At 51.0% G+C, this 26,934-nt stretch overlaps 1 protein-coding gene across 1 annotated transcript; it reads left to right on the top strand.

Moving 5' to 3' along the window:
- Positions 1-386: 386 nt before the first annotated feature.
- Positions 387-26,686, top strand: FBXO10 (F-box protein 10; the record flags this gene model as incomplete). The annotated part of the gene is made up of 10 exons (XM_080819646.1): positions 387-971; positions 3,892-4,725; positions 8,899-9,048; positions 11,312-11,448; positions 15,775-15,845; positions 17,617-17,769; positions 18,917-19,186; positions 20,884-21,197; positions 22,271-22,452; positions 24,876-26,686. 10 exons carry the CDS (start codon positions 387-389, stop codon positions 25,048-25,050), a joined length of 2,871 nt encoding a protein of 956 aa, XP_080675772.1. The 3' UTR covers positions 25,051-26,686.
- Positions 26,687-26,934: the final 248 nt, after the last annotated feature.

The raw sequence follows: 26,934 nt of genomic DNA, 5'->3' as shown, positions 1-26,934 counted from the left end.
GGAATCTGTACCACCAGATCTTGTGATCTGTGTTCACTTGTGATCACATTTTCCTTTCTCCTTTTCACTTTTCATCTTTCATCTCCTCATTTCTGCTCGGCTCTCGTACCACAAAATTTTCTCCACAAGTGGGGAACATGGCTGACATCAGGTCAGGGTCATACCCACAGAGTGTCTGGCCAAGAGAAAAGAGAGTCTGCTGGCTCCAGGTAGAAAAATCCCAGGGGAGAATTCCATTTGAGGGGTTGGAGTCCTATGACAGGCTAAGCCTTGTTCCCTTGCATACCCTTGGGGTCAGGAGAAGGCAGGGAATATTTTAAGAAAGGAGAGCTGTAAGCAGGGTCAGCAAAAACCTCTGTTGTTTTGTGTCTGTCTCCCAGGTGACCATGGAGGCCGGCGGCCTCCCCTTGGAGCTGTGGCGCATGATCCTAGCGTACCTGCACCTGCCCGACCTGGGCCGCTGCAGCCTGGTGTGCAGGGCCTGGTATGAGCTGATCCTCAGTCTCGACAGCACACGCTGGCGGCAGCTGTGTCTGGGATGCACCGAATGCCGCCACCCCAACTGGCCCAATCAGCCTGACGTGGAGCCTGAGTCTTGGAGGGAGGCCTTCAAGCAGCATTACCTTGCCTCTAAGACCTGGACCAAGAACGCCTTGGACTTGGAGTCCTCCGTCTGCTTTTCTCTATTTCGCCGGAGGAGGGAACGCCGTACCCTGAGCGTTGGGCCAGGCCGTGAGTTTGACAGCCTGGGCAGTGCCTTGGCCATGGCCAGCCTGTATGACCGAATCGTGCTGTTTCCAGGTGTGTACGAAGAGCAGGGTGAAATCATCCTGAAGGTGCCTGTGGAGATCATAGGGCACGGCAAGCTGGGTGAGGTGGCCCTGCTCGCCAGCATCGATCAGCACTGCTCCACCACACGCCTGTGCAACCTTGTCTTCATGCCGGCCTGGTTCTCCCCCTTCATGTTTAAGGTGGGTGCCCGCATCCAGATGGGTGGGCCTGACTTGGGCCTCTTCACAGTGGGTTTATGACCCCATTTTTTTGGAATTGAGGGTTTTGTTGTTGTTCCTATAACACATTCCTGCACCAGATGAGAAATGGGTAAGGGATCAGTAATGATCAACATTCTGCTTTATTTTTGGCAAAACTCTATTAAAAAATAAGCCAAGGACTCAAGACCCAAACTGCTTTGTACTTCTTTCCTTCCACACTAGAAGAACTGGCTCCACGGGTGGAGTAGCTGGGTGGGAAATCCAGGTCCTCGAGTGTGCCACATGGTGACAGGAAGCAGAGAACACTTCATGTCCAGAGACAGCCAAAGCCAGGGGAGGCTATGCAGGACCAGTGACCTTTAGCCCGTTGGCCCCCCACTGTGGAGGAAGGTCAGGGAAGGTCAGACTTTTACCAGGGGTGACTGGGGAGAGGGTCAGGAAATACCAGCGTACACTTACCTTCTAGGAACACAGAGCACAGCTGTATTCAAAGCCAAGTATGTATTGACATGTGGGTAGATCCCAGCAGAATAGTCTACGGCTTTACATTGCCTGGAAACATTATAGCATCTGGACTTCTAACCTGGACTTCTAACCTGTCGTAATAAGTATATTGCCATTATGACTACCAGTCACAACACATGGTCTCTCGGGTTAGTAATAATCATCATATGACCACAGTACACTTACCATGTGCCTGGTGTCTGCTTTCCAGACATGAGAGAGAGGGGTCGTGCCGTCTGGTTTTCTAGATGAGCAAAATGAGGCTCAGCACAACTAAATGACATACCTGGGTCTCAGACTTAGTAAGGGACAGAACTAGGACCCAAGCCTATACTCATAATCTAGGTGACTTCTCATCTGTGACTTCTTTTGTTCCCCACAACAAACAGTGGTGGTAAACAGTAGACTTGGTATCCCCATTTTGCTGATCAGGGGCACTAAAGCTCAGAGATGCTAAGTAACTTTCTCAGGTGGATAATTAGTGAGGTTAGAACTCAAATTCTAAGTACTTTTGAAATTAACATAATGCTGGGTTCCTTAGAAACGTAAAAGCCTGTGTTTTAGGCCTAGAATGTTCAGAAGGACTGATGAACAACTCCTGCGCTGGTCTGCAGACCCTGAAAAAGAGTTTGATTCAAGACCCTTCACTTTTCCTACGACATTCACTCTTAGAGGAATATGTTTGGTTCAGCCTCTCTTTCTCCCTCAGAAGCACAGTTGCAGATGCTCAGGGGGTGGGGCCTGGCATATAGTAGTGCTCCGTCCGTGATCATCTTTCAACTGAAAACAGGACAAGGGGCTAGGATGACCTTGCCTGTAGAACGCAAAGGCCAGGGTGATTTCACAGCGGTTTTCAGGGACTTCTGAGGAGAACCCCAGCAATGTCTCTGCATCGCCAGAGAGCTGGTGTTCATCTACAAAGAGGACCCAGTAAGAGGAAAATGGATTTAAATTGCAGCAGGAAAAAATTAAGTCAGCCATAAGGAAGCTTATAGGGGTTAAGATGAGTAAGTTCTGGGCCAAGCTCTCCAGGGTGCTCACTGCTAGAGAATGTAAAAACAGTTCAGGGGTGGATGTGTCTGGATTACTCAGTGGGATCAGGAAACACTCCCTCATTTTATGGTTCATATCCTTCTGATGGAATGTAGGGTGAAATCTGGAAACAGTTCTTTTTCAGGAATATAGAGTAACTGGGCTTCTCAGCCAGGCTTGGGAGCTAAGGGGCTCAGCTGAGTGGTGCGTGGGATTCAGCACCTCCCCACTTCAGCGGAGCCTCTGCTCTTTGTGTCCCTGACCCCAGGTCCTGGTAGCTAATGTTCGGTAACCCGGCTCTCTTCCTCGCTGTCTGTTAGCTGGCAAGCCCCGTATTGCATACAAGCAGTCTCAGAGAGATGAAGTCCTGTCTGAAGTAACACACTTGAAAGAAGCCGAGCTGGGAGTTCTCCTGTGCAGCCAGACTCCAGAGCCCGTCTTACCTACCGCTCAGTACTGCCTGGCTGTGGCAGCATACCTTGTCCTCATCTTTAGGGACACAGCCTGCTTCCTTTGTTCTGCCCCTCCCCCATACACATATGGGCCAGTTGCCACACAGGCCAGACTCTTTCCCAGAACCTGTGGCTGGGCTTCTGCACCTGCCTGCCCCAGCCCAGGTAGGGCTCAGCCCCTTGTGGTCTGTCTTCTGTCAGCTCTCAGGCTTCTTCCTGGCTCTGTCCTGAGTTCAGATGCCCATCTGGTGTTCTGTGGGGTGCTATAGGGCTGAGAGAGGGTGGTGAAGGGAAGCTGTGCTGAAGAGGTGAGACCTGGTGAGGCCCCTCACGATCTCACACTTTCTTCATGTAACCAAGACACCAAACCGGGACTCCCTCGCCCTTCATGGGACACAGGAAAGTTGTGCTCCATTCCAGCCAGTTCCTGTCCTTTCTGATCTCCCTTGAGTGATGCTTGCTCTGCTGGTTCACCTCCTGTGTTACCTTGTTGACTCCATCTCACCCAGCATCCCTCTGAGCATTCAGCTTCTTCTCTCTTCCCCATCTTCACCCCTCAAAGCTTACATTCTCACTAGACACTAATTGAATATTGCAGGAATTTGCCTGAGACTTGAGGTCTTTAGGAAGGGCCCTGTTGCAGAGCGTGAACTTTCCTGCCTTTATTTATTTCCAGTCCCTTTGGGATTGGAAGGAGGGAAAAGCAGGCAACTCCAAATTCTCCTCCCTCTGATTCGGAGCAGCTTCCTGTCCCTCTATGCCAGGGCTGACACAGGCCCTTAGGGAGGAGGAGAACAGGATCTGCCGGATGAATGGCCTCTCCAGGCTCCACCCTCCTTAAAGCACAGAGCACTGACTAGCGAAACAGTTCTTATCCCTGTTTCATCTGCTTTCTCTTTTCTGTTCCTCAGACAACCTCGGGTCATGTCCAGTTTGACAACTGCAACTTCGAGAATGGGCACATCCAGGTCCATGGCCCAGGTACCTGCCAAGTGAAGTTTTGCACCTTCAAAAACACCCATGTTTTCCTGCACAATGTGCCTCTGTGTGTCCTGGAAAACTGTGAATTTGTGGGCAGTGAAAACAACTCTGTGACTGTTGAGGGCCACCCGTCTGCAGACAAGAACTGGGCCTACAAGTATCTAGTAGGGCTTATCAAGTCCTCCCCCAGCATACTCCCCACAGAGGACTCGGACTCTTTAATGTCTCTAGACCTGGAGAGCAGGGACCAGGCTTGGAGCCCACGGACCTGTGACATTGTCATTGAGGGCAGCCAAAGCCCGACCAGCCCAGCTTCTACCTCCCCAAAGCCAGGCTCCAAGGCTGGCTCACAGGAGGCAGAGGTGGGCAGTGATGGGGAAAGGGTGGCCCAGACGCCAGACAGCAGCGATGGAGGCCTGAGTCCTAGTGGTGAGGATGAGGATGAGGACCAGCTCACATACAGACTGTCCTACCAAGTGCAGGGCCCACGCCCTGTACTGGGGGGCTCCTTTCTCGGCCCACCACTTCCAGGGGCATCCATTCAGCTGCCCAGCTGCCTCGTGCTGAACTCACTGCAGCAGGAGCTGCAGAAGGACAAGGAGGCCATGGCACTGGCCAGCTCTGTGCAGGGCTGCCTCATCCGCAAGTGCCTCTTCCGGGATGGGAAGGGAGGCGTCTTCGTTTGCTCCTGTGGCCGAGCCAAGATGGAAGGGAACGTCTTCCGGAACCTGACTTACGCAGTGCGGTGTATACATAACAGCAAGGTGCCGTCCTAAGGTTTACTCTACAGACCGTGAGGGCTTCCTGGGTCACAGGAACATGATTTTGATTAATGAGAGAAGGTTCCTATGGCTATACACAGGAAGGTTTTGGTGGGGCTGTTTTGCATTTTTTTTTAAGTCCTCTTCATTCTACAACACATTCTTACCTTCCGTCTGTCATCTGATTTGGACAGAGCAGAAACTATTCTTCCCATTTTACAGAAAAAGAAACAGGCCCAGAGGGGAAATGTGACTCAGTCAGGGTCACATAGCAAGTTAGTGGCAGAATTGGGACTAGAACCCAGGTCTTCCAGCTCCTTTCACTATGTCATGATGCTTCTCAAACGTGTCCCCAAGGCCTAGTAGAAAGAACAAGGGCTCTTGAGCCTGGATGAGAGAAAATTGAGGGGCACATGATCACGGGCTTTGATCCGCACTGGAGAAGCTTCCCAGAGAGGTATCCGAGCTTTGTAGGATGAGTGTAGGACGGCCGAGGACAATAGTGTGCATGGGGTGAGAGGATGTGGAGTGAGGGCATTCCAGGCAGCCAGAACGTTCTTTGCTGAGGATGAAGGAGTGGTTGAAAATGAGGCAGGGGAGGTGAGCAGAACCCACCTTGCCCCAGGCCTGGAAAGCCCGTTTGAGAGGCACTGGAACTTTATGCTGAGAGCGGTCCGTGCTGCCGCTGGTGCCGTCATGATCCTGCGGGCTCTTTGGAGTGCTGCAGGACAGTTGACACAGGAAAGGCTTCTGGAAGGAAAGACATGGCATTTCAGAAGAAAGCATGGTCTAGCTCCTGGGTTTGAGTCTTACCTCTCCACTGACTCACCACGAGCATCACCATCCTCTTCTGTAAAATGGAAAGAAGCCTCCCGGCCTTGCATCTCTCACTGGGGCATTGTGAGGGTCCGATGCCGTAATACTGGTGAAGCGCCTAGTAAGCTCCAGGGCGTCGGACGCGTGTCACGGGAGGCTTGCAGATCTCTGGCGGCTGGAACGGCTAACAGCAATCACATTTCATTGCGTTTGCCCAGCCGCTTCCAAAGAGGGTCTGAGGAGGCGTTGCCCTGAAAGAATAGCGGAGTGCTACGTGGAGAATAAAGAGAACGGTCAGATCAGAGGACGGGTGACCGTTTTGCCCTCAGGTACCACTATGATAGAATCTGGTCTGAGCCCCCAGGAGGGTCTTCCCTCTTGCATAGTTACTAGGAGTGTGACTTCCGAGTCAAATTCTGGCTCTGCCTCTTGTTAGCTGTGTGTCCTTCAGACGAACGGTACTATTTGCCTCCAAGGAGCGGCAAGGGTTAACTGGGGTCATAGACTTAAAGTGTTTCTGGCACAGAGCAAGTGCTCAACAGATGATTTTGTTTATTTTTTTAAAGCGCTTTTACAGTCCCGTGTAGAGGTGCCATGGGTGGCATAGGAGCCCAGCCTCGAGGAAGGGTTTCCTGGAGGAGCAGTGCTTGGGCAAGGTGAGGCTGTGAGACAGCGGAGGTGTGCCTGAAGGCCAGATGAAGGAAAGGACACCACACGTTCACGCGGCCGCAGCATGAGCTGAGGGCTGCTGCAGGAGACCGGGGAGTCAGCAGGGGTCAGCCAGCTGAGGCACAGACGTCTCGCCACAGAGACTGGAGTCTGCCGTGAAGGCAAGGGAAACTCACAGGTTTTAGGCAGAGGAGAACTGTGGTCAGATCTGTATTTGGAAACCTCATCTGTCAGCTTTCTGGGGGACAGAATGGAGGGGAACAAGACCGGCGGCAAGATCAGTGAGAGGCAGTGGAAAATTGTGGTCCAGAGATGGAGAGGAGGGGACAGGACATTCTGGAAAGGTGGAAACGAGGGTTTTAGGAGGGAGCGGTCAAAGGCATATGAGGCCTAGGTTTCTGGCCTGTGTGGCAGAGGCAACAGCAGGAACATAGGAGGTTAGGGTATGGGGACAGAGATGCTGAGTTTGGGGGATTTCCAACGTCTAGCAGAGATGCTGTCTGGTTACCTGGTTCTGGAGTTTTGGGGAGGGAAATGCCATGCCAGGCAGACTTGGGAGCAGATGGTAGTTGGGAGTCATCGAAAAGGAGAAGTGAAAAGTTATACAGCCTTTCTTATAGCCCTTTCAAACTATTGTCTCCAGGGGCTTTTGGCAGGAATTGTGCAGCCTATAAATTCTTAGTGAGTCTCTAGCAAAGAACCTAAGAAACTGATATTCAGGATTTTTGACTAAAAATTCATATATCTCTGGAGTATCCAGCATCAGGTGCAACTATATGCTGAGTGGCCTTCATACAAGCAGGGATCTGTGGATGGGGGTGATGGGTCTGCTGAGCCGCTCCCATGCCTGGGAGCAAAGCCTTGATCTGATGGCCAGAGGGCAGCCACCCATCCCTGCCCCCTAGAATATCCCCAGGAGAGTAAGACTGGCAGAAAGAGCCCAGTTGCTTCGGGCGCCAAAAAGAAACCTGATGTTTTTCTTGCTGTTTTGTGTGTCATGTATAGAGACTGAAGTCAGTAGCATTTATGTGTGGAGATGAGCATACCTCTTCTTTTGCCAGTCTTCAGAGGACCAGGTTTTGGGTCAGTCTAGTGAGGATTGTGCTGGTTTAGGTTTTGCTTTCATTATCTTCCACCTACCATAGGCTTCATGCTCACCTCTGCCGGTTTGCCAGGAGGCTTTGCTCTGCTCCTCAGAGAGGGCCACCTCCATGGCCTTGCCCCGGCAGCAGATTGCTTTCACTTGTGGCTCTGTGCCAGTGGTAGGCTTGCTGTCCTGTACTGCTGCACTATGTCTAGTGAGTCTTGGAAGCTACCAAGCTACCTCACCCCCCGCATGAGCGGGCCTCTAATGAGCAGGGCCAAGGTGGGGTTTTTTTCTTTCCCTTCCTTAAGAGTGGCAGGGTTTGCTGCCCTTTCCAGAGTGGCTGTGCTAGCTTTTCCCATCCCTGCACCATGAGGGAGGCTGTCCCCAGTCTTTCCCTGCAAGCACCTAGCAAGACCCCTGGAGAAGTGAACAGACACACCTACTCGCAGAGTTTCCGCACCCTCACTCTAGTTCACACTTGGCCTTTAACAGTTCACTAAGACGCGTGGCTGGATTCTTACTGGTTTCTGGGGCACCTGCATCTGTGCAGGCGAGCACGGGCTCACAGCTCGTCTCCCGGGAGGGGCCTGTGGTCCTTGAATTTCAGGCTTGTTGGTTGTCCTGCCACCTCAGTTCTCTGATGGGTTCCAGAAAGTATGTGCTGTTGTACATTATCTGATTCTATTCTTGAAAGTGTGGGAGCAGTGAATGCTCTTACCATCTTTCTCTATCCTAAACAGAAGGCTTCTCTTGAATCACACTTCCATTCTACTTTATCTCTCCCAGTCTTTTATTCTAGTGTAATCTATCATTTGTTAGTAGCACACGGTTTATCCTAATGTAATATATTTTTACTATGAATACACAGTTGCTTAAAATAATACAAATGTATTCTGAATTTTTAATATGCTTATTAAATAGGGCAAGAAAATGTAAGTGGCAGTATATGCCCTTAAATGAGCAGTGCACTGGGTTGTGGTACTTTGTTTAAGGGAGGCCTCCCTGTACCAATACTCCTAATTGTCCCGTAGTTTGGAGTATCGGTGGTTTTTCCACCCTTGGATCATACACCCAGGAAAGATTCAGAATGGGCAAGAGTAGGACTCTGTCTTACAAAGTGGAAGAGAAGGTAGGAGCTTATTCTCGGGTGCTTTCTCAGGCACGTGAATTTCAGCAAAGGCACATGTGGGAACTTGATTCCATTCATTGTGCCCTTGGAACCTGGAGAGATCTTCATGTAACCCCAATCCACATAGAGTTTGAAGACCACCAAACCCCATCTTCTCTGAGGGCCCCTTCCATCCCATCATTCAGTTATTCTGCTCGCAAGTTGTGAATACGGGGCACAGGCCAACCTTCAGTCCAGGTTTTATTGAAAAACAAACCAACAAACACACAGCTCTGTGGTTGGTAAGGAGCCTGCGGGGCAAAGCCAAGCAGGGCACAGAGCTCACTCTGCTCCTGGGAGCACACAAGGTGGGAAGAGGCAGTCCTTGCCTGCGGGCGGAACAGCAGATGGTAAGAAAAGGACTCAAGTGTTCCCCAAGTGGTTTTTTTTAAAAACCTGTGACAAGAAAACAAATGGCTTTCTCGTTTCTGCATAGATTGTCATGCTCAGGAATGACATTCACCGCTGCCGAGCGTCAGGCATCTTTCTTCGCTTGGAGGGCGGAGGCTTGATCGCTGGGAACAACATTTACCACAATGCGGAGGCAGGCGTAGACATCCGGAAAAAGTCCAACCCACTCATACTGGTACTCCTCTCTGTCTTTATGCTCTTTTCGGAGTGGCGCTTGGTTCTCAAACCTTTTCTAAGATTATTTAAATAAATGTTGCCATCTTGAGCTCATTTATTTTTAAAGACTTTACTTGAGACAGCGCAAAAGGGATGAGGGTCAGAGGGGAATGCAGACTCCCCGCTGAGCAGGGAGCGCAGGGAGCCTGATGCCGGGACTCTGGGACCATGACCTGAGCTGAAGGCAGATGCTCAACTGACTGACCCACCCAGGTGCCCCGCTATCTTGAATTTATATTGCTTCCTCTTTGCAAGTGGCTCCTACCTTTTTCTCTGTGTGTCCTTGTGACTCTGTGCCTCCCTCTTTCTGTATTAGGAATGGCTTTGAATATGTCACCTCCCTGCAGTCTCCTTGTCAGTAAGAAACAGGACTGGGTAGATAGGGAAATTTCACAGAGCACGTTCTGAGCCCTGATAGGCTCTGGTTGTCTTTGAGTTTGATGAAAATAAAGATACATCTGCCCCACCAGACACCTGGATCAAAAGTAAAGCACCAAGTTAGGTCATTCTTCTTTATAAGAAGGACATTTAAGATACTTAGTTCTGAAGATTCTTTGTTTCATGGGTACCGTGAGGTCATGTGAGTTTGATTTTACACCATCACGAAAGCCACTTAAGATGGTAGAATATGGGGCCAGTGATATGAGAGAACAGCCCCTTTTTCTACTCTGGGCTTCCCTGAGAGACACATTTCCTAGGAACTAGGAGATGTGTCCGACTTCTCATGGGCTTGAAAAAATAATAGCCACCCTATGCGTAGTGCTTATTGTATGCCATATACTGCTTTAAGCACTTTGTATATATTTACTTATTTATGGCTTAATCTTTTCACAACCCTTGTGGTAGAATTGCTGTTATCCCCACCTTATAGATGAAGATGCTGAGGCACAAAGAGACTAAGGATGTTGCCCCAAATCACACAACAAATGACAGAGCTCACAGTCGGTCTGACTCAGGGTTGATGTTCTTGACCCATTGTATCAGACTGCCCTTGCAAAATGCAGATGAAGGAAATTCCTAACTATATTTAAAGACATGCCTAGCCAGTGTCCTCTTTCAGCCCCTCCTCTCACTGCGCTTCTGCCTTGCAGCTGGCGTCTGATGCACAGCCTTGGCTGAGGAAATTATTGCCACTGTTGCCAGAGAGATGAGAGGAGCTTGCCTCCTAGGGACAGAGGGGACAGGCGGGTTTAGCAGGGGGAAGGGGGTGTTCTGTTTCTGTCCTGGCTGTGAGAAAGGGTGTGGGGGATGGAAATGCCACTGCTTACGCTTCCCTCTCCGAGCTTTCCAACCCTGTGAGGGAGTTCTGTTAGACAGTGGTTGCCCGGGTGAGTCTGCCAAATCCTTCAGGAGAAAATCTGGAAAGTGAATAAGAATAGGAGAGCTTACGGTGTGGAACATTTTCAAGCAAGCTAGAACTATGTTTTTGTGAAATCGTTTTGGAAGAGAAACCGCTAACTTCCTGGTTTAAGTACAGGAATGTATTTAGGCTATAAATTAGCAGAGTGAAAGCATTTTGTTATCATTTATTATGATCTAAAATTTTGTCCCTGTGCAGAAGCAGGTAACTGGGAAGCTAAGTCTCATATCTGGCTCTGCTGCACACTGTGTGACCCTGGGCCTGCTTCCCCATTCGTAGAAAGAGATATTTGAAATAAATCTAAGGGTCTTTGTAGCGCATACACCTTCTGTGATCTCATGCCCCGTGGAACAGTCAGCTCCCCAGAGCCGCACCGTTCCATAGGCTCCGTGAATGGGAAGTGAGGCATAGGAGCCAAATGGCTCTCCCCCTTCCTTGAAGGTGGCCCACTTGGGACGACATGTGGCCAACATTGTCATGTAGTGGGGTGCTGCCCTTCCCTGAGAGGTGGGCTCCCTGGCCCCGGGGTGGTCCAGGCTGGCCAGATGATGGGAGGAGGGGATGCTGGTGGGGGGTGCTCTGGAGGCTCAGCAGCGTTCAGTGGCATGCTTTGCGGGTGCAGAGCAAGGGGCTGGGTGGTGAAGGCGCCTGTGTCCAGATTGTCCCTTACAGCTGTGCGTGTGTGCAGGGGCCAGCAGCATGGTCCGTTCACTTAGTCCCACACTAACTAGGGGTCTTCAGTGGTGCTGTCCTCTCTGTAGTGTGTGTTCACCCTGGCCCGGCTGAGGGGCAGCGGTTGAGCACTCATCTTCTTGCCGACTTGTCTGATCTGTCTTCTGTGCTGTCTCGTGTTCCCTTGCAGTGTAACCAGATCCACCACGGCCTTCGTTCTGGCATTGTCGTCCTCGGCAATGGGAAAGGTATCATCCGGAACAATCAAATCTTTTCAAATAAGGAGGCTGGCATTTATATCCTGTACCATGGAAATCCAGTCGTGAGGTATGTGTGCTGTACCTGGGCCATCCTCACCCGTGGTCCCTTCTTTTCTCTCTGATCTCTCTCTTTCCTGCTCCCTGGCTTTCTTCCATTTGAAACATTTCTGTTTACAAACACGGCTGTCTAGGAGAACAAGCAAAGACCAGACCCCACTCTTATCCCACTGTAGTAACGCAAGTGCTTTTGTTTGTGTTCCCTTCCAGTTCATGGTGTAGCCATTCCATTCAGCAGACATTACTGAGCACCTCTGATAATGGTAACAAAGGTGCCCCCCTCGCCCAGAGCTTACTCTAGCATCGGGGACACGTGGGACCAGAAATAACTCTAAGACAGAGATGGCATAAAGGTTTGAGCTTTCAGACCGACAAGTCTGTTGGGTTGAAAGTGGTCACCTAGAATGTTCTGTTAAGATCTGGCCTCAGCACGGAAGCATGCTGTGACCGACCAGCGGGGCGAGCCGTAGGTGCGAGGGGCAGGGGCACCGCCGGCACCAGGGAGCTGCCATCCCAGCTTTTGTATGCGGCAGACTGTGACAGATGCTATCGAGGGAATCCCTCTACCTGGGGATGTGGGATGGCCTCGTTTCCAGGAGTGCATGAGAGTTGGACTCTGAAATATGGGTAGCACATGGACCATCACGGAAATGGGGAGTGGACATTCCTACTAAAGGAAACTACACAAGCAAAGGCAGCAGAGACCAGATTCAGGGCTTAGCTAACCGTCCACTGTGGCTTGAGAACATGTTTGACACGATGTGTTAGGTCTTGCTCTAGGAAAATAACTGGCTCAGGTGTGCAGCAAATATATTCTGAAGTGGGTTTTTTTCCCCTTGATTATCCATACGCATTCTTCCATATTGTTGCATGGCCTCCATCAGTTTTGGAAAGTTTCAGAACATTCCATTATTTTGACATTCCATTATTTTTTGGACCAGTCCTAGCACTGTTAGGCAGCTATTTTCACTGTTGTTACAGCAGCTTACTGAAAACAAGTTAGTGGCCCCAGAGCCCTTTTTCCATCTTTGCATGTGTATGTGTATGTGTTTGTCCATGTGTTATTCCTTTAACACACATTTAAGTGTTTACTCTCTATGTAAGGGGACACTGACATAGTGTGTAAGAACAGCCTCTGCTCCATAGAATTTAGTCTCATGCTGAGGACAGACGTACGAATAACCAGGAGGGGAGACTCACCAAAATGGGTGCTTCACTAGGCCTTCATGTAAGTGCCAGAGGAACCCAGCACGATTCCAGCTGGGCGAGTCAGGGAAGGGCATGAGGGGAGCTGGAGCTGTGGGTAAGTTGGATTTTGTGGCCAGGGAGATGGTATTCTGGGCCCAGCGGCAGTGAAATTCAATGTCTGTCCTGAAAAAATGGGAACAAATGTGTGTCTTCCACAAGATGCCAGGGGGGTGAGTAGATCAGCCTACAAAGCAGGCTCCTCCTGGAACACAGAACCTCAGATATCGAGTAGGATATGCAGCATAATGGCTCTTCAGATCCATCCATTTCCTGATCCGTGGAGCCTATGAACATGTGATCTTACGTAGTAAAAGAGAGGTTGCAGATGTGTTCATCAAGGACCTTGAAATCAGGAGAGTAGTGTGGATTATCCAAGTGGGCCCAATGTAATCCTCAGGATCCTTAGAGGGAAGCAGGAGAATGAGCTGGGAGGAGGAAATGTGACAACAGAAGCAGAAGTCAGAGGGATGAGGCTAGAGGCCAAGAAATCTGGGCAGCCTCTAGAAGCTGGAAAAGACAAGGAATGGATTCCCCTAGACCTTCCAGAAAGAACACACATCTGCTGACACCTTGATTTAGCCCTATAGGACCCGTTTTGGACTTCTGACCTCCTAAACAAGAAGGTAATAAATCGGTGTTGTTTTAAGGCACTACGTTTGTGGTAATTTGTTATAGCAGCCCTACACCAATCTGGGAGGTTTGGACTTGACCTTGTGGGTGCTGGTAACAGTTGAAGAATTTTGAGTAAGGACTGGTTACAGTCAGATTGGTGTCCTGGTTTTTCAGACAGAATCTGTGTGAGGGGCGCCTGGCTGGCGTGGGTGGTGGAAGAGTGTGATCTCAATCTTCCAGCTGTGAGCTCCAGCCCCACCCTGGGTATAGAGAGCACTTAAAAGTAAAAATGAGATCTTTAAAAAAATAACAGCAACAACAACAGAATCTTTTTGAAAGAATATGTTTGTTTTTTTGTGATAAAAGGTGGGGGTCTGGGGGAAGGTACAGAATCAAGTTTGAGATCCCTGAAGTGGCCTGGATAAGGCAAACCACAGGAGTTTCTTTGCCTGTGAGAGTTGTGTAACCTCTTGTGTTTCTCTTTTTGCTTTGGCTGCAAGGAAGCTCAGGGCTCAGAAGGGCTCATCCTCAGTAAATATCCCATCCTTGGTTCTTAGAACAATCATCTGTCCCCTTTTCCTAAACGTTTTCTGATACCTCTTTTATCTTTATTTTGTCCTCCCTGTGTACACACACATACCTGTTTCTCCAAGTGGCCATGGGGTCTTTCTGAAGGTAAGTGAGAGTTATAGTGAGAACCCACTGCCCGTGCATTTGCTTCTAAGGCACAGCTTGCAGAAATATGGATGAGGCGTGCCCTAGCCCAGGGACAGTCTCTGACCATGAATTCTAGAAGCCCACAGTAACCATCTGCTGATTGAATTGTAACCAGATCAAAGCACACTCCAGATCTAAGGGCAAAAATGGCAATGTTTTTAACAGAGGATTTCACTTGTTCAACTCAAATGCATGGTCTGGGCACAGTTGACATTTGGTTTACCCAGCATCGACATAATTTGCTGGGTTTTTTCCCCAAGAACATAAACCATTTGGACTCTGCCTTAAGAAATGGAAAGCTTAGCTAAATCCTACTCAGTGAAGTTCTGTGGGGTGCCAGGCCCTGTATCAGGCTCTAAAGAGCCAGGTGAATTCTTGGACCTAAATCCTTCAGCCACATGATGGGAGTTGGGAGGGTTGCCTCCCAAGACAGGAGGCAGGTACCCTTCCAGGAAGAAAGGAGGTCACAGCATTCCTGTCAGTAAAAATAACAAAGAGCAAATGTGTGTTCTCCAGGGATAACCCAACTGTGCTGATGTCTGGGTGTGACTGGCCTTGGTTTTTTTTGTTTTTTAAGATTTTATTTTATTTTTTTTTATTTGACAGACAGAGATCACAAGTAGGCAGAGGTGCAGGTAGAGAAGAAGGGAAGCAGGCTCCCCCTTGATCAGTGAGCCCCATGTGGGGCTTGACCCCAGGACCCTGGGATCATGACCTGGGCCGAAGGCAGAGGCTTTAACCCACTGAGCCACCCAGGTGCCCCTGGCCTTGTTTAAATAGACAGGAAACTCAAGTTGCAGAGACTGGGAAGTAGTGCATATCCTTCAGATGCTCGGGTTTTTTATTCACAAGGCCTTTCCGTGGCAGTGAGGGATGTGTGTTTCTCTGAGCAGGAGCGTGTTTTCCTGTATCTTCCTCATGTGGCTAGCCCAACCCATGAGGTTTCATGTTGGTTACCCATTGTCTGTTATTCTTTTTTTTTTTTCCCCCACATTGTCCAGTATTCTTAAAATCCCATTTTTAAAAATTCTGCTTTTCTTTTAAGGCATGTCATCATTTTATGTTGTCATTTGGTGCATAGAGGTGGTGGTTAAGGTAATGGAACAGGTCATGAGTAGCTGTTGGATACAAACTGAAGATGGTAGGGTCACTATACACAGAGAACAGATTCAGGCTTTGGACACAAATCATGCCCAGAGAAGCTTAACACAGTCTCCTAGGAATTCTTGACACTACCACGACTTGTCGCCTGTGCACCACGATGACCTGTGTTTCAATTGGTGTTTGTATGTGAGCGATAGTCAGGAGAGGCCACAGAAACGTGAATATCATTGTGCTCGTATGGCCTAGTTGTAGGTTTAGTTCCAGATCAGGTTGTCTCTAGGATAACTGATGATTTTTTAAATGCCTGGCTTTTAGGACTTGAGAAAATGCTTTATGCCCCTGTGGACTTGAGTCATCTGGGGAAAGCCACAAAAGAAAGAAGTCACCTTAGGGTTGCCTGGGTGACTCAGTCAGTTAAGCCTCTGCCTTCGGCTCAGATCATGATCCCAGGGTCCTGGGATCAAGTCCCGCATTGTGCTCTCCGCTCAGCAGGGAGCCTGCTTCTCCCTCTCCCTCTGCCTGCCACTCTGCCTACTTGTGCTCTCTGTCAAACAAATAAATAACATCTTTAAAAAAGAGAGAGAGAAGTCACCTTGGGCAGGCATTGGTTTTGACACATGACATCAGTCTGGCCTTTCTTCTTCTTCCATTTTAGCGGGAACCACATTTTCAAGGGCCGTGCAGCTGGCATAGCAGTGAATGAGAACGGCAAAGGCCTCATCACAGGTAGGAGTGGGAACTGCCTAAAGCTGTGGCCAGCTGAGCAACCAGCAGCCAAGCCAACATCCCTGGCCTTGCCCCCAGCCAGTCCTCCTCCTTTACAGACTGGCCGCCTCCTCTGAATAGTGAACGAGCACTCTGGGACACTGGCCCCGTGCACTGGCCCCGCTTGTCCCAGGGAGGGAGTGTCTGTCTGCTCTTTGCCAAGGCCCACTGCTTACAGGATCTCCCTGGATGGCTCACATAACACTGTTAGAAACACTTAGGACACACAGACCGAACCCCTCCTCTTGTCTTTTCTATGGACTTGTGCCTGCTCTGGAACCCCAGCCCCATTTCCCCCCGCCAGGCTAACCCCTCCCACCCTTCAGGTCTCAGTCTAAATGTCTCTTCCTCAGGGAAGCCTGCCCTGCCCTCCCGTTGCACACACAGACACTCACTGTACCCAGCAGGCACACTCTGTAGGACATCTTACTTACTTTGTGGTCTGTGTAAGATCATTCTCCTCTCCTGTAAGGCAGCAAATTCTCTATGACCAGGATCAGGTCTGTGTGGTACATGACTATAGGCTCCACATAGAGCATAGGCATACCTGGGGCATAAGAGACGGGTCCGGTGAATCCCTCTGACTGCACCCACATGTCCTTCACTCATCAGACACTTATTGAGCACACACTGTATGCAGGAGCTGGGGATACAGCAGTGAACAAAACAGATCTGTGAAACTGCTGCCTTTGGGCTCCTGCGGTCAGGAACTGACATTTTAGGAGGGGAAAACAAACAAAACCACACATATACACACACAAAAGAAACATATCTGGGTGATAAGTGCTTTAGAGATTAAATAATAATTATAATTAACTTTATTATATATTTACATAAATCTATTTTATATATATTTTATTATTTATAAATATATAATATGTAAACTATGTATAATTTGTTGAAATTAATTAAAATACGGTGATAGAGGGACTATGTGAGTATTTAAGATTGTGTGGTCAGGGCAGGCCTGACCTGAGAAGGTGACATGTAAGCCAGACCTGAGTGATGGGACAAAGCCTGGGGAGAGAATCAGAATTCCATGCAGGGCTGCCTATGGAACACCGTCAGCACACCTGGGGAGCATGGAGATCGCTTGTGTGACTGGGTATGGTGAAGGGGGCAAGGGGTGGGATGGGGTCACAGAGGCAGGAAGGGACCAATCACACAGGGTCTCCTGGGCCATTGCACTCCAGTCCCAAGAGCCTGAGAGTCTGCCCAGCCATCGTGCCAGGGGCATCAAGATCCCAGCACAAGCCCCCCGACTTGTGACTCCCAGAGAAGTGGTGGATGAGGAGAGGAGAGGAAGGCCGTAGTCAGTCCAGAGCTGAGGCTGAGAAGGACCAGCTCGTGCCTCCCCAGGCTGGTGGGGGGAAATGGCTGGAGTGTGCCTCAGCCCTTCCAGAAACAGCCCCCAGGACAGGCAACCCTGCCTGGCCTTGGTCCAGGGACTCTAAAGCCAGTTTATTTTTAGTCATTGGTCCTGAAGGCCACTGAATACAGTGGAACCTAGAGATATAAGAGAGCACAAGATAGTTACAGACCTTGCTCTTGAGGAAAGCCCATAGCGCTTGGGTCCCTGAAAAGTCAAACACCAGGCAGGATTCGGAGTGGTGACTGCTGACAGTGCAGCCTGGGTGTCCTGGTTCAGAAGGTCCTTTCTCTCAGCTGTCCCAGTCTTCCTGGCCGGTGTGGGTGGCCCTTGGTCTTGATCCTCTCTTCTGTCTCTCCATAGAAAATGTCATCCGTGAGAACCAGTGGGGAGGCGTAGACATTCGCCGCGGAGGAGTCCCGGTCCTCAGGAGCAACCTCATCTGCTTTGGCTACTCAGACGGTGTGGTCGTGGGGGATGAAGGCAAAGGATTGATAGAAGGAAACACCATCTATGGTGAGGCGCATGTTCCCGGTCCAGCCCAGACAGGGAGGCAGGAAGCCCAGGTTCCAGCTCTAGCTAGTGGGTCCTGAGAAAGTCACTGCCTGTCCGTGGGCCTCAAAGACGCCCTGAAGGACAGTGTCAGTCTCAGGCCACAGACACACAGCCCCTCTCAGAATGCAGAAGCCTCTCCTAAGCCCCCTTGTGACGCATGGGGTCAGCCAAGCAGGGAGCTTCATCGTGATTTAAAATAGCAAAAGGTGGGGGTTGTGTGAGGACAGGGCCACATAGGCTCTGACACGTGGGCATCTACCTCTTACCCTTTGTTCTGCTCCCGAGAACTAGAAATCTAATGGGAGAACTAGGATAGCCCTGGAAAGGAAACTGTTCTCACTCATGCTGTGCCTTTGAGCAACCCTTACTCTCTGGACTACAACTCTAATAGTCACGAGAGCTAACATGGGTTCTCGGCTAGGTGCTTTAGCTGCACATTCCGTTGTCATGACTGCCTGCTGAGGTAGATACGGTTATTAACCCCATTTTAAAGATGAGGAAACTGAGACACAGAGAGGTTCAGTAACCCGCTCAAGGTTACGCAGCTAGGAAGGGGTAGGGTTGGGACTCAGACAGGCCACCTCCGTCTCTCTGCAGGACAGGGTTGTGCTGGATGAGGACCCTTTGGCACTGTCCCTCTGGGTTTGTGTCTTCCAACCTGGAAGTGTGGCCTACACAGTTCTCAGAGCACTTTTTTTTTTTTTTAAAGATTTTGTTTATTTATTTGACAGAGATCACAAGTAGGCAGAGAGGCAGGCAAAGAGGGGGCGGGGGAAGCAGGCTCCCTGCTGAGCAGAGAGCCCAATACGGGCTCCATCCCAGGACCCTGGGATTATGACCTGAGCCGAAGGCAGAGGCTTTAACCCACTGAGCCACCCAGGTGTCCCAAGCACTTTTAAACCCTATGGAACAATCCTAGTTGTGAAACTGACCTGATTGTTGTCCCTCCTGTATGAAGGAGAGGCCTCCAGCCGTAAAGAAGCTTGTCTGAGGCCGTTAGCACATCAGGGCCTCTGTCTCCCAGGCCAGTACTTCCCCCCTCAGGGAGACACAGGGTGCTGCCTCTCTGCGGCTCAGTGTCCGTGACCAGCTCCTTTCTCTGTCCCAGCTAATAAGGGCTGTGGCGTGTGGATGATGTCATCCAGCCTGCCCCACGTCACCAGCAACCACGTCAGCTACAATGGCCTGTACGGAGTGGCAGTGTTTAGCCAGAAGGACGGTTCTGGGGAGTTCCCTGGAGGGCACGGGGCGCAGGAGAACTTCAGCGAGGACGGAGATGCTGTCCTTTGGGAGACGGAGCTAGAGAAGGACGACGACCCGCTGCGCCGGCCGGTCACCACAGCTCTTGTTGAGTCTAACAGTATTAATCACAATGGAGGTGAGTGCCTGCCTGCTCCAGAGCTTTCCGTGCTCCCACCGCCTGCCTTAGGAGGCGCTCTTCTCACTTTGTGGCCTACTTTCAGCCACTCCCCCAGCCCTTGGGACATCATCTTCCCTGAACTTAAATCCATTCTGTCCCGCCCCCAGCCCCACGTAGTTCATGCTGTTTCTCTTCCCTGAAATTCCCTTTCCCCTTATCCACACATCCCAAAGAACTTGAAGTTCAAAGCCCACTCTGAATGTGCCCTCTGTCCTGACCCTCATCTCTCACCCTTACTCATGTCCCGCTGGCGCTTACAGGGCCTGGGATGGGATCTGTTTCTGTGGCTGTTTCATCAACTCTGACAGGCTCTGAATGTGAGACAAGGAGCCAAACCCCACTCCTGTCAGCACCCCTGCCCCACCAAATCCCACCCCCGGCATCATGTTTCTAATCCATTCTGAGATACATTATCCACATTTTAACATCTAAGAACATGCATTTGCAGTTGATGGCATATCATGGTTTAATTGTTGATTTTTCTTTCTTACATCGAGAATAAGTGTGTTTTAAATCCACTGGTTATCTTAAACTGGATAAAAACTGATAAATACTCAGTGTTTATTGAATTGAGGGGGAAAAAGAAGCATATGAAGTTGATCTAAGTCCAGGGTTCCCAAACCTGGCTGATCATCAGGACCTCTGTGGCAGCTGATGGAGGCAGTCATGTTAAAAGGAGGCTCCTGGGCACTGGTGAGCTCTTGCCCTGGGACTAGCAAAGGGCAAGGAGAGTGGGAGCCAACCGAAAATGAGTTCTGTCCCCTCCCAGTTCAGGGCTTTCTCCATGTGGGCCTGCTGTCTGTAGGACAGGCAAAGCCACATAAATTCACAGACCCTTGATTTATGTTCACCCTTCCCACCAGGCCAGGAGAAGCAGCAGGCACATGGCACTAAGAGGCTGGAACTTGCAGACTCCCGGCCCACTGTGGCCCCTGTTGGCCTCCACCCAGCCTCCTCCCTGCACTGCTGGTGTCTCTTGCTCTTGGGGTGGGCAGATGTCACCACTGGGGAGTCCTCTCCTCATCATCCCTGGGTCCCCCTGCCCTGCTATCTCTTCCTGACCAAGTCATGTGGCTCTACACCTGCTGAGTTTTATACTTTTTTTCTAAAAGTATGTAGTGTCTCTAATCCTTCCAAAATTTCTAACATATTTTAGATATTTAGTTTATAAATTTTTCTATTCAAAAATTATGGAATTTCCCTTGTGAAGGAAATGTCCCAAAACAATAGAGAGGCTTAGAAAAACTGAGCAACTATCCAGCTGGTAGCTCTGTGTGGAGTTGGAATGGGCAGGTGTAACAGGTAGTGAGCACCCTGTCACAGGAGGTATGCACAGCAGTAAGATGGTAACACGGGACACATGTGAGCAGGGAAGGAGAGCCTGGGTCTCATGAGCCCCTGAGCTCAGGGAGTCTTGCGTCACCTTTCCCTGTTTATTGAGCACTTAGTTCAGAAGGAACAGAGCTTCCTTGATGTTCCTGGGTTTCCTCCTACTCAGTTTGTCCTACATCTTGAAAGATGGAACTCCCAAGGGCTGGTTCTGAGTGTCAGTGCCTCTTCTCCCTCACCTCTCTCCCGGGGTGCACAATTGCACGGAGGTTTTCCCTGACTGGTGGTGTGAGGGCTGACCCTACTCCCAACCCCTCTACCCGTAGCCTCAGGCCTCTACGTCCAGAGCAGCGAGGCGCTGCACGTCCTCACCAACGTGATCCATGCTAATGGGGACAGAGGTATCATGGTGGCCCAGAGTAGCCAGCTCACTCGCGTAGCCAACAACAGCATCTCCTGCAACCGCCAGAGTGGGGTCAAGGTCGAGGCCCAGTGCAAGGTGGAGCTCCGGGGCAATGGTATCTATGACAACAGAGGCCATGGCATCATCACCAAGGGTGACAGCAGCGTCGTCATCGAAAATGACATCATTGGCAACCGGGGCAGCGGGCTGCAGCTCTTGTCCAGGTCTGACACGAAGGTGTGTATGTGTACATGTGTCTGACTCATGGTGGCAGCACAGGGCTTAACCCTAGGACAGTCCTCACACTCTGTTCACTGAGAAACCCGAAGCACTCGGCACCACCAGGGACATCCTTCCTCCTGCCCAGACACAAGTGGGGCTTCCCACGGGAGGGGGCAGGTGGACTGAGCCCTGAAGGAGGGACAGGAGCTACCAGCAGAGAGCCGGGGTGGGGGTGCCACTGGGGGCATCTTGTGGTCTCCAGGTCAAGCTTGGAGCTCTTTCAGCCCTCCCACAGGACTGAGTATGCAGTAGGTGCTTAATGAGGAGAGGCTAGGTGCACACTATTCCCTGTATACCCTGCATACCCTTCTCCCCTTCTCTCCTCAGTCCTGCACCTGGGCTATCACTTCCTTCAGGAAGCTTCCCCTAATTCCCCCAGGCTGTCTGAAGTACCCCTTTTCTGGACATCAGGGGTGCTTATGCCCACCCCCACTTCACAGAGCACTTCCCACAGTGCTTTGCACCTGCTCTTCTGCCTGTCTCCCCCAGAATTGTCTGCAAAGCACTGTGCTGGGTGCTAGGGTTTCAGTGTTGAGCCGGACTGACTCAGTCCCTGCACTCGTGAAATTACCATCCCAAAGCCTTTTTTTTTTTTTTTTTGGCTCTGCAGCTTCTTGAGTAGTGGCTTAGGCAAGGAGGAAAGAATTCCTTGGCTCTACATCTGAATACTGTGGAAGCAGAGGAAGGGGGGTTGGGGAAGACACACTGTGGCCTCAGGTTGCCAGTGGTCCTTGCCTCTGGTACAACCTCCCCTCTGTGCAGGCCTTTGCATGTTGTTCCTTCTTCCTGGAACAGCTGTCCCTGCTCTGTATCTGGTAAGCTCTGACAGCTTACCTGTTAACCCCTTCAGGAAGCCTTCCCTGATTCTCCCCACTTAATCTTGATCGCCCTTCCCTGAGCTCCCATGGCGCAGTGCTGCCCGAGCATGCTCTTACCGCTCCATTTTAGAACTGCTTGTTTCCCTTACCTGGCCCCCTCACCAGCTGGGGAGTCCCCAAGGTATGAAAAGCTCTGATGGTCTCTCCCAGGTAATCAAGAACCGGATCCATTCATTCCGGGCCTACGGCATTGCAGTGCGGGGCCGCGCCAAGGCCCTGGTGCAGGAGAACATCATCTTCCAGGGCAAGACCAGCAAGACCATCTTTCAGCAGATCTCCAACAACAGGGAATGTGTCCTGCAGAACAACAAGTTCTTGGTGTTCAAGAAAAAGTAAGTGTCTGCCGTCTGCCGACACCCATCTTCCAGAACCACAGTGAGGTCACGGGAGGAGCCAGGCCCCGTGACTATGGCGGCCCTTGCTCCCCGCAGTCCCGCCAGCTCTCAGCCCTGGTCGGGTTATTCGGGCTGGTGCTGAGGCTCTGCACCTGCCTCCCTGGGAAGGAAGAGGCTTTAAGAGTCGGGGTGTGGGGGTACAGATCTCAGCTCCGCCAGTCACTGGCTGTGGAACCTCGGGCAAGTTCCTCGGCACCTGGAGCCTTAATAAAATCCAGTTATGGGGTGCCTGGGTGGCTCAGTGGGTTAAAGCCTCTACCTTCACTCAGGTCATGATCCCAGGGTCCTGGGATGGAGCCCCACATCAGGCTCTCTGCTCAGCGGGGACCCTGCGTCCCCCTCTCTCTCTGCCTGCCTCTCTGCCTACTTGTGATCTCTGTCAAATAAATAAATAAAATCTTTTTAAAAAAAATCCAGTTAGCGATGTCTGCAGTGTAGAATTGAGAGAAAATTGAGAGAATTGAGAGAAACTCAGGTCACGTGACCTAGCAGCCGGAGGTAGTCCCAAAATGTTAACTGCTGTCACTGTTGCTGTCACTTGTTTTTAATACCTCTGCCTCTGTGTAGCACAGTGGCTTCACACTCTTCTGTCCCAACCTTCCTTGTCCTTCCCTGTCCATTTCAGTGACCTCACCATCCCTCCACTCTGGCAGCAAAACCTCTGCGACCAACTTCTCCCTAACATCTCAGCTCAGTCAGTTACTAGGTCCCCTCCTCTTCCCAACTGCCATCACCCCTGTTCCCGTCTCGGCACCCATCACACTGACCTGTGGCCCTGCTGCCAGGGTGCTGTCGCACTAGTCTGTGGGTGGACTGTGTTCTGCTTGCTTTGCTGCCGTACTGGTTCAGAAGGCAGCCATTGCTGTAGGCCTCACTCCTGCACTCCGATGGTCCTGTACTGCGGCGCCAGCCTCCTGCCTTGTCCCTGCCCCGCCTCCGCGGGCTGTCCTATGCATACTGCCAGGTTATTCTGTCAGCTCCGGTCCTGCCACGTACATGGTCAGAAACCTCTGATGGAGCCCCTTTTTCTCTGTTCTTTTTTTTTTAAGATTTTATTTATTTATTTGACAGAGAGAGATCACAAGTAGGCAGAGAGGCAGGCAGAGAGAGGGAGGAAGCAGGCTCCCCACTGAGCAGAGAGCCCGATGCGGGGCTCAATCCCAGAACCCTGAGATCATGACCTGAGCCGAAGGCAGAGGCTTAACCCACTGAGCCACCCAAGTGCCCCATCTTTCTCTGTTCCCTTTTTAATTATAGTAATTTAGTACTTTAGTAATTATTTTAATTACTTTCTGTAAAAATAGTTTTTGAGGAAACATCATATATGTATGTTTTATATATTCATAACTTATGATGTAGGAAAAAACAGAAATTCTAATCTTTTTTATCTACGTCCCAGCAGATCATATTGCGGACTCCTTGAGGTCTGCTTCCTCCTGCCCCTTTGGGGACCCCAGGATACAGAAAGCACAGAGCTGTCAGCCAGCCATTATCCCCCAGGCACTGTTGGGTCCTAATTTTCCTTTCCAGGCTTCCTGGCTGCGGCCACACTCTGATGCCAGCAGTTCTTGGAGCACACCTGCAGGCTTCTCGCTCACCCACAGCAGCCAGCTTCCAGCTCTCCACGCCTTTACAGTCCTGCTCATTGCAACATCGTCATAAAAATGCACAGAAGGCATTGTCACTGGCTAAAGCAAATATGATATGGTGTTAAGAGATCGTTCCTTGTAACTCAGATGACAGGAAGCCCTGAGTAAAGCTTTCCCTGACCCTTCATAATCTCCGTAAGAACTTGGGGGACTAGAAACTCACCAGCTTCTGTCCCCTGTAGATTTGCAGGCTCCAGAATGTCATGTAAAAAAAATCATACAGTATGTGGTCTTTCTGGTCTGGCTTCTCTCACTTACCCTAGTGTACCTGACATGTGCCTATGGTGTCACATGTCACTCTTTTTGTTGCCAAGTGGCATTCCATTATGTGGAGGTACCACACCATTTATCCGCTCACCAGCTGAAGGGGTGTGTAAGTAGTTTGGGGTGACTAGGAATAAAGCTTCTGTATACATGCATGTCATACATTTGGGCGGGGGGTTGGTATGAAAGAGAAGAGAAGTCACTGATGTTCTCTACATCCTGACAGAGATAGGGAAATTCAGTCTTCTAGAGGGAACTGCTCCAAGCTTTTGTGCAGAATTGCAAGTACAGCTGGAACTAGAATCCAGGACTTTTGTCCCTTAGCGTCACACGTGTCCCACCACCTACACCTGGATCCAGTGATCCTGAACCAGAGGTGAGATTGTGTGGTGCATTCAGCAAATGCCCCAGACCCTCAGTTCATGGACTGTCCTTTTGCACCTCCAGGTCTGACACGTGGCGCCTGGTGAACCCACCGGCAAGGCCTCACCTTGAGAGCTCTCTCCGAGGCCCCTCTGCAGCCCACAGTGGGCAGAAGGGGACAGCCATGGCAACTAGGATCACAGCCCGCGTGGAAGGTGGTTACCACAGCAACCGCAGCGTCTTCTGCACCATTCTGTAAGGACGGGAGCCGTGGAGTGGGGCGGCCAGAGGGCTGTCCAGACTCCCAAAGCAGCAACCCTGTACCCTGTGCTCGGGCTCCGATGGGTGTTCGGCTGAGCTGGGAGGTAAAGGCAATGTTGGGATGGAAGGAGCAGCATCTGAGGGGCTCTGGGCCCCCTCTCGGTCCTCCTACTCACCGTACCCCAGAGAAAACAGACTTCCAGACTTCCTGGGGACTGAGAAAAAGAAACAGACTGGTGGGCTTCCTGTCACTCGAGCTCTCATAGAGGTGATGAAGGGTTGGGGAAAATTGATACTAAAGCTTCGGTCAGGTCTTTCTGTGTGACTGACAGGGAAGTGTGGTTTTACACAGCCGAGTCAGGGAAGAGCAGATTGACTCCTGAGGGAGGAGGTGAGCCTAGTGAGGTGGAAAGAGCCCCAGAATTGTCCCTTTTCCCGGGCCTCTCTTGATCCCTGCTGGGCCACACCCTCCCAGCTGTTTGCAGAGGCTGCAGGAGTTGAGTTTGGTTCCCTTCAGCTTGAACTGTGAGGGGGAGGGAGCCTCTCTGGAAAAGCTGCCCCAGGGATGACAAGGGACATGCTGAAAACACAGGCTTCCTTTGAGTAGCCCAGGTGCTGGGCGGGGACGCAGGAGACTCCACTCTGCCCTTAGGGAGCTCCCACACTCGGGGATGCTGGCTTGGGGCCTGCCGTGCAAGGGTTCGGGTCCTGTGCACACACCCCCACCGGCTGCCCCTCTTGGCCCCACACTGGTGGAGATGGAGGTGCCCGGGGCCCCTCGTCTGTATCCGTGTTCTGACATGGATAACTGTCTGCCTTTACTGACCCCACTACGGTTCCCCACTCTGTGCCTTGGCCCACACACTGTCCTTCTTGGCATGCTCTTCTCGCCACCTGCACATGTCACGTCCTGCCTAGTCTTTGAGGTTTAGCGGAGACATTGCCTCCACAGAGCTCCCCTCCCTGCAGTGACCATGCTCTTCCCCCACTGAGGCTCTGTTGCCCTTTCTCTGCCCTCCTCTCAGGTACTGAGCACTTTCTGCCTTGCTTCGGGGTTTTCTAAGTCCATCCCTGTCCCACCTACCTGCCTGTAAACTCCCAGAGAGTAGGATCAGGGTTCCCAGTCCAGGGTTGGGGTAGGGTCAGTAGCCTGAGTGAGGGGAAGAAGGGCCTCCCAAAGGGCTTTACTGAACCGAACTGTAAATGTGTGAGGGTTCCAGAGCCAGGTGGGCTCAGAGGGCACCTGCTTGAGGATGGGGGCTGAATGCAGAACTGGCTCAGCGGGAACAACCCCCCTCCCACTCGGCCTTTCATGCGGGGCCTTCACCAGCCTGCTGGGGGCGCTGTTGTACACCTTGCCAGTGGCTTCCCAGGCTGGTTCTGCCAGGCCCTTGGTGCTGCTCTCCTGGGTGGGGTGGGGGGTGGCTGGAGGGAGCCAGAAGCACTGGCTTCGCCCTGAGGACTGTGGGCACACGAGCACCGACCCCCCACTGTCCCAGCACGGTCCTTTGCACTTCTCTGGTGGCCCCAATGTGAGTCGCTGTACAAAATGCTACCTTTGTTATTTTGTAATGACTGTTCTGTGAACTTATGCTTATGAAAATCTCTGCAACCAAAATAAAGTTCTATATTTTAAAAGAAGTCATCTCAGGGGACTTTTCTTGGTCTGGGTACGTGCTAGAGTTCCTGCTCAGCCGGGTGCAGGCACCTGCTCGGCCTTCCCAAGGCGCTGCTCCTGTGGCTGAAGGAGACAGAGGCCCACAGTCTCCTGTCCCTTCAGCTCGTGCCCACGCTTCCGGGTCCCAGGATCTGGATGGCCAAGTGTCAGGGATGGCACTGCAGCCCCCTACCTGCCATGGGCTGTGTGGAGATGAAGGAGAGG

The sequence above is a fragment of the Martes martes genome, assembly GCF_963455335.1.
Source record: "Martes martes genome assembly, chromosome: 12".
NCBI lineage: Eukaryota > Metazoa > Chordata > Mammalia > Carnivora > Mustelidae > Martes > Martes martes.
Note: the sequence above shows the minus strand (reverse complement) of the source record. Positions and strands in the feature narration are given on the sequence as shown.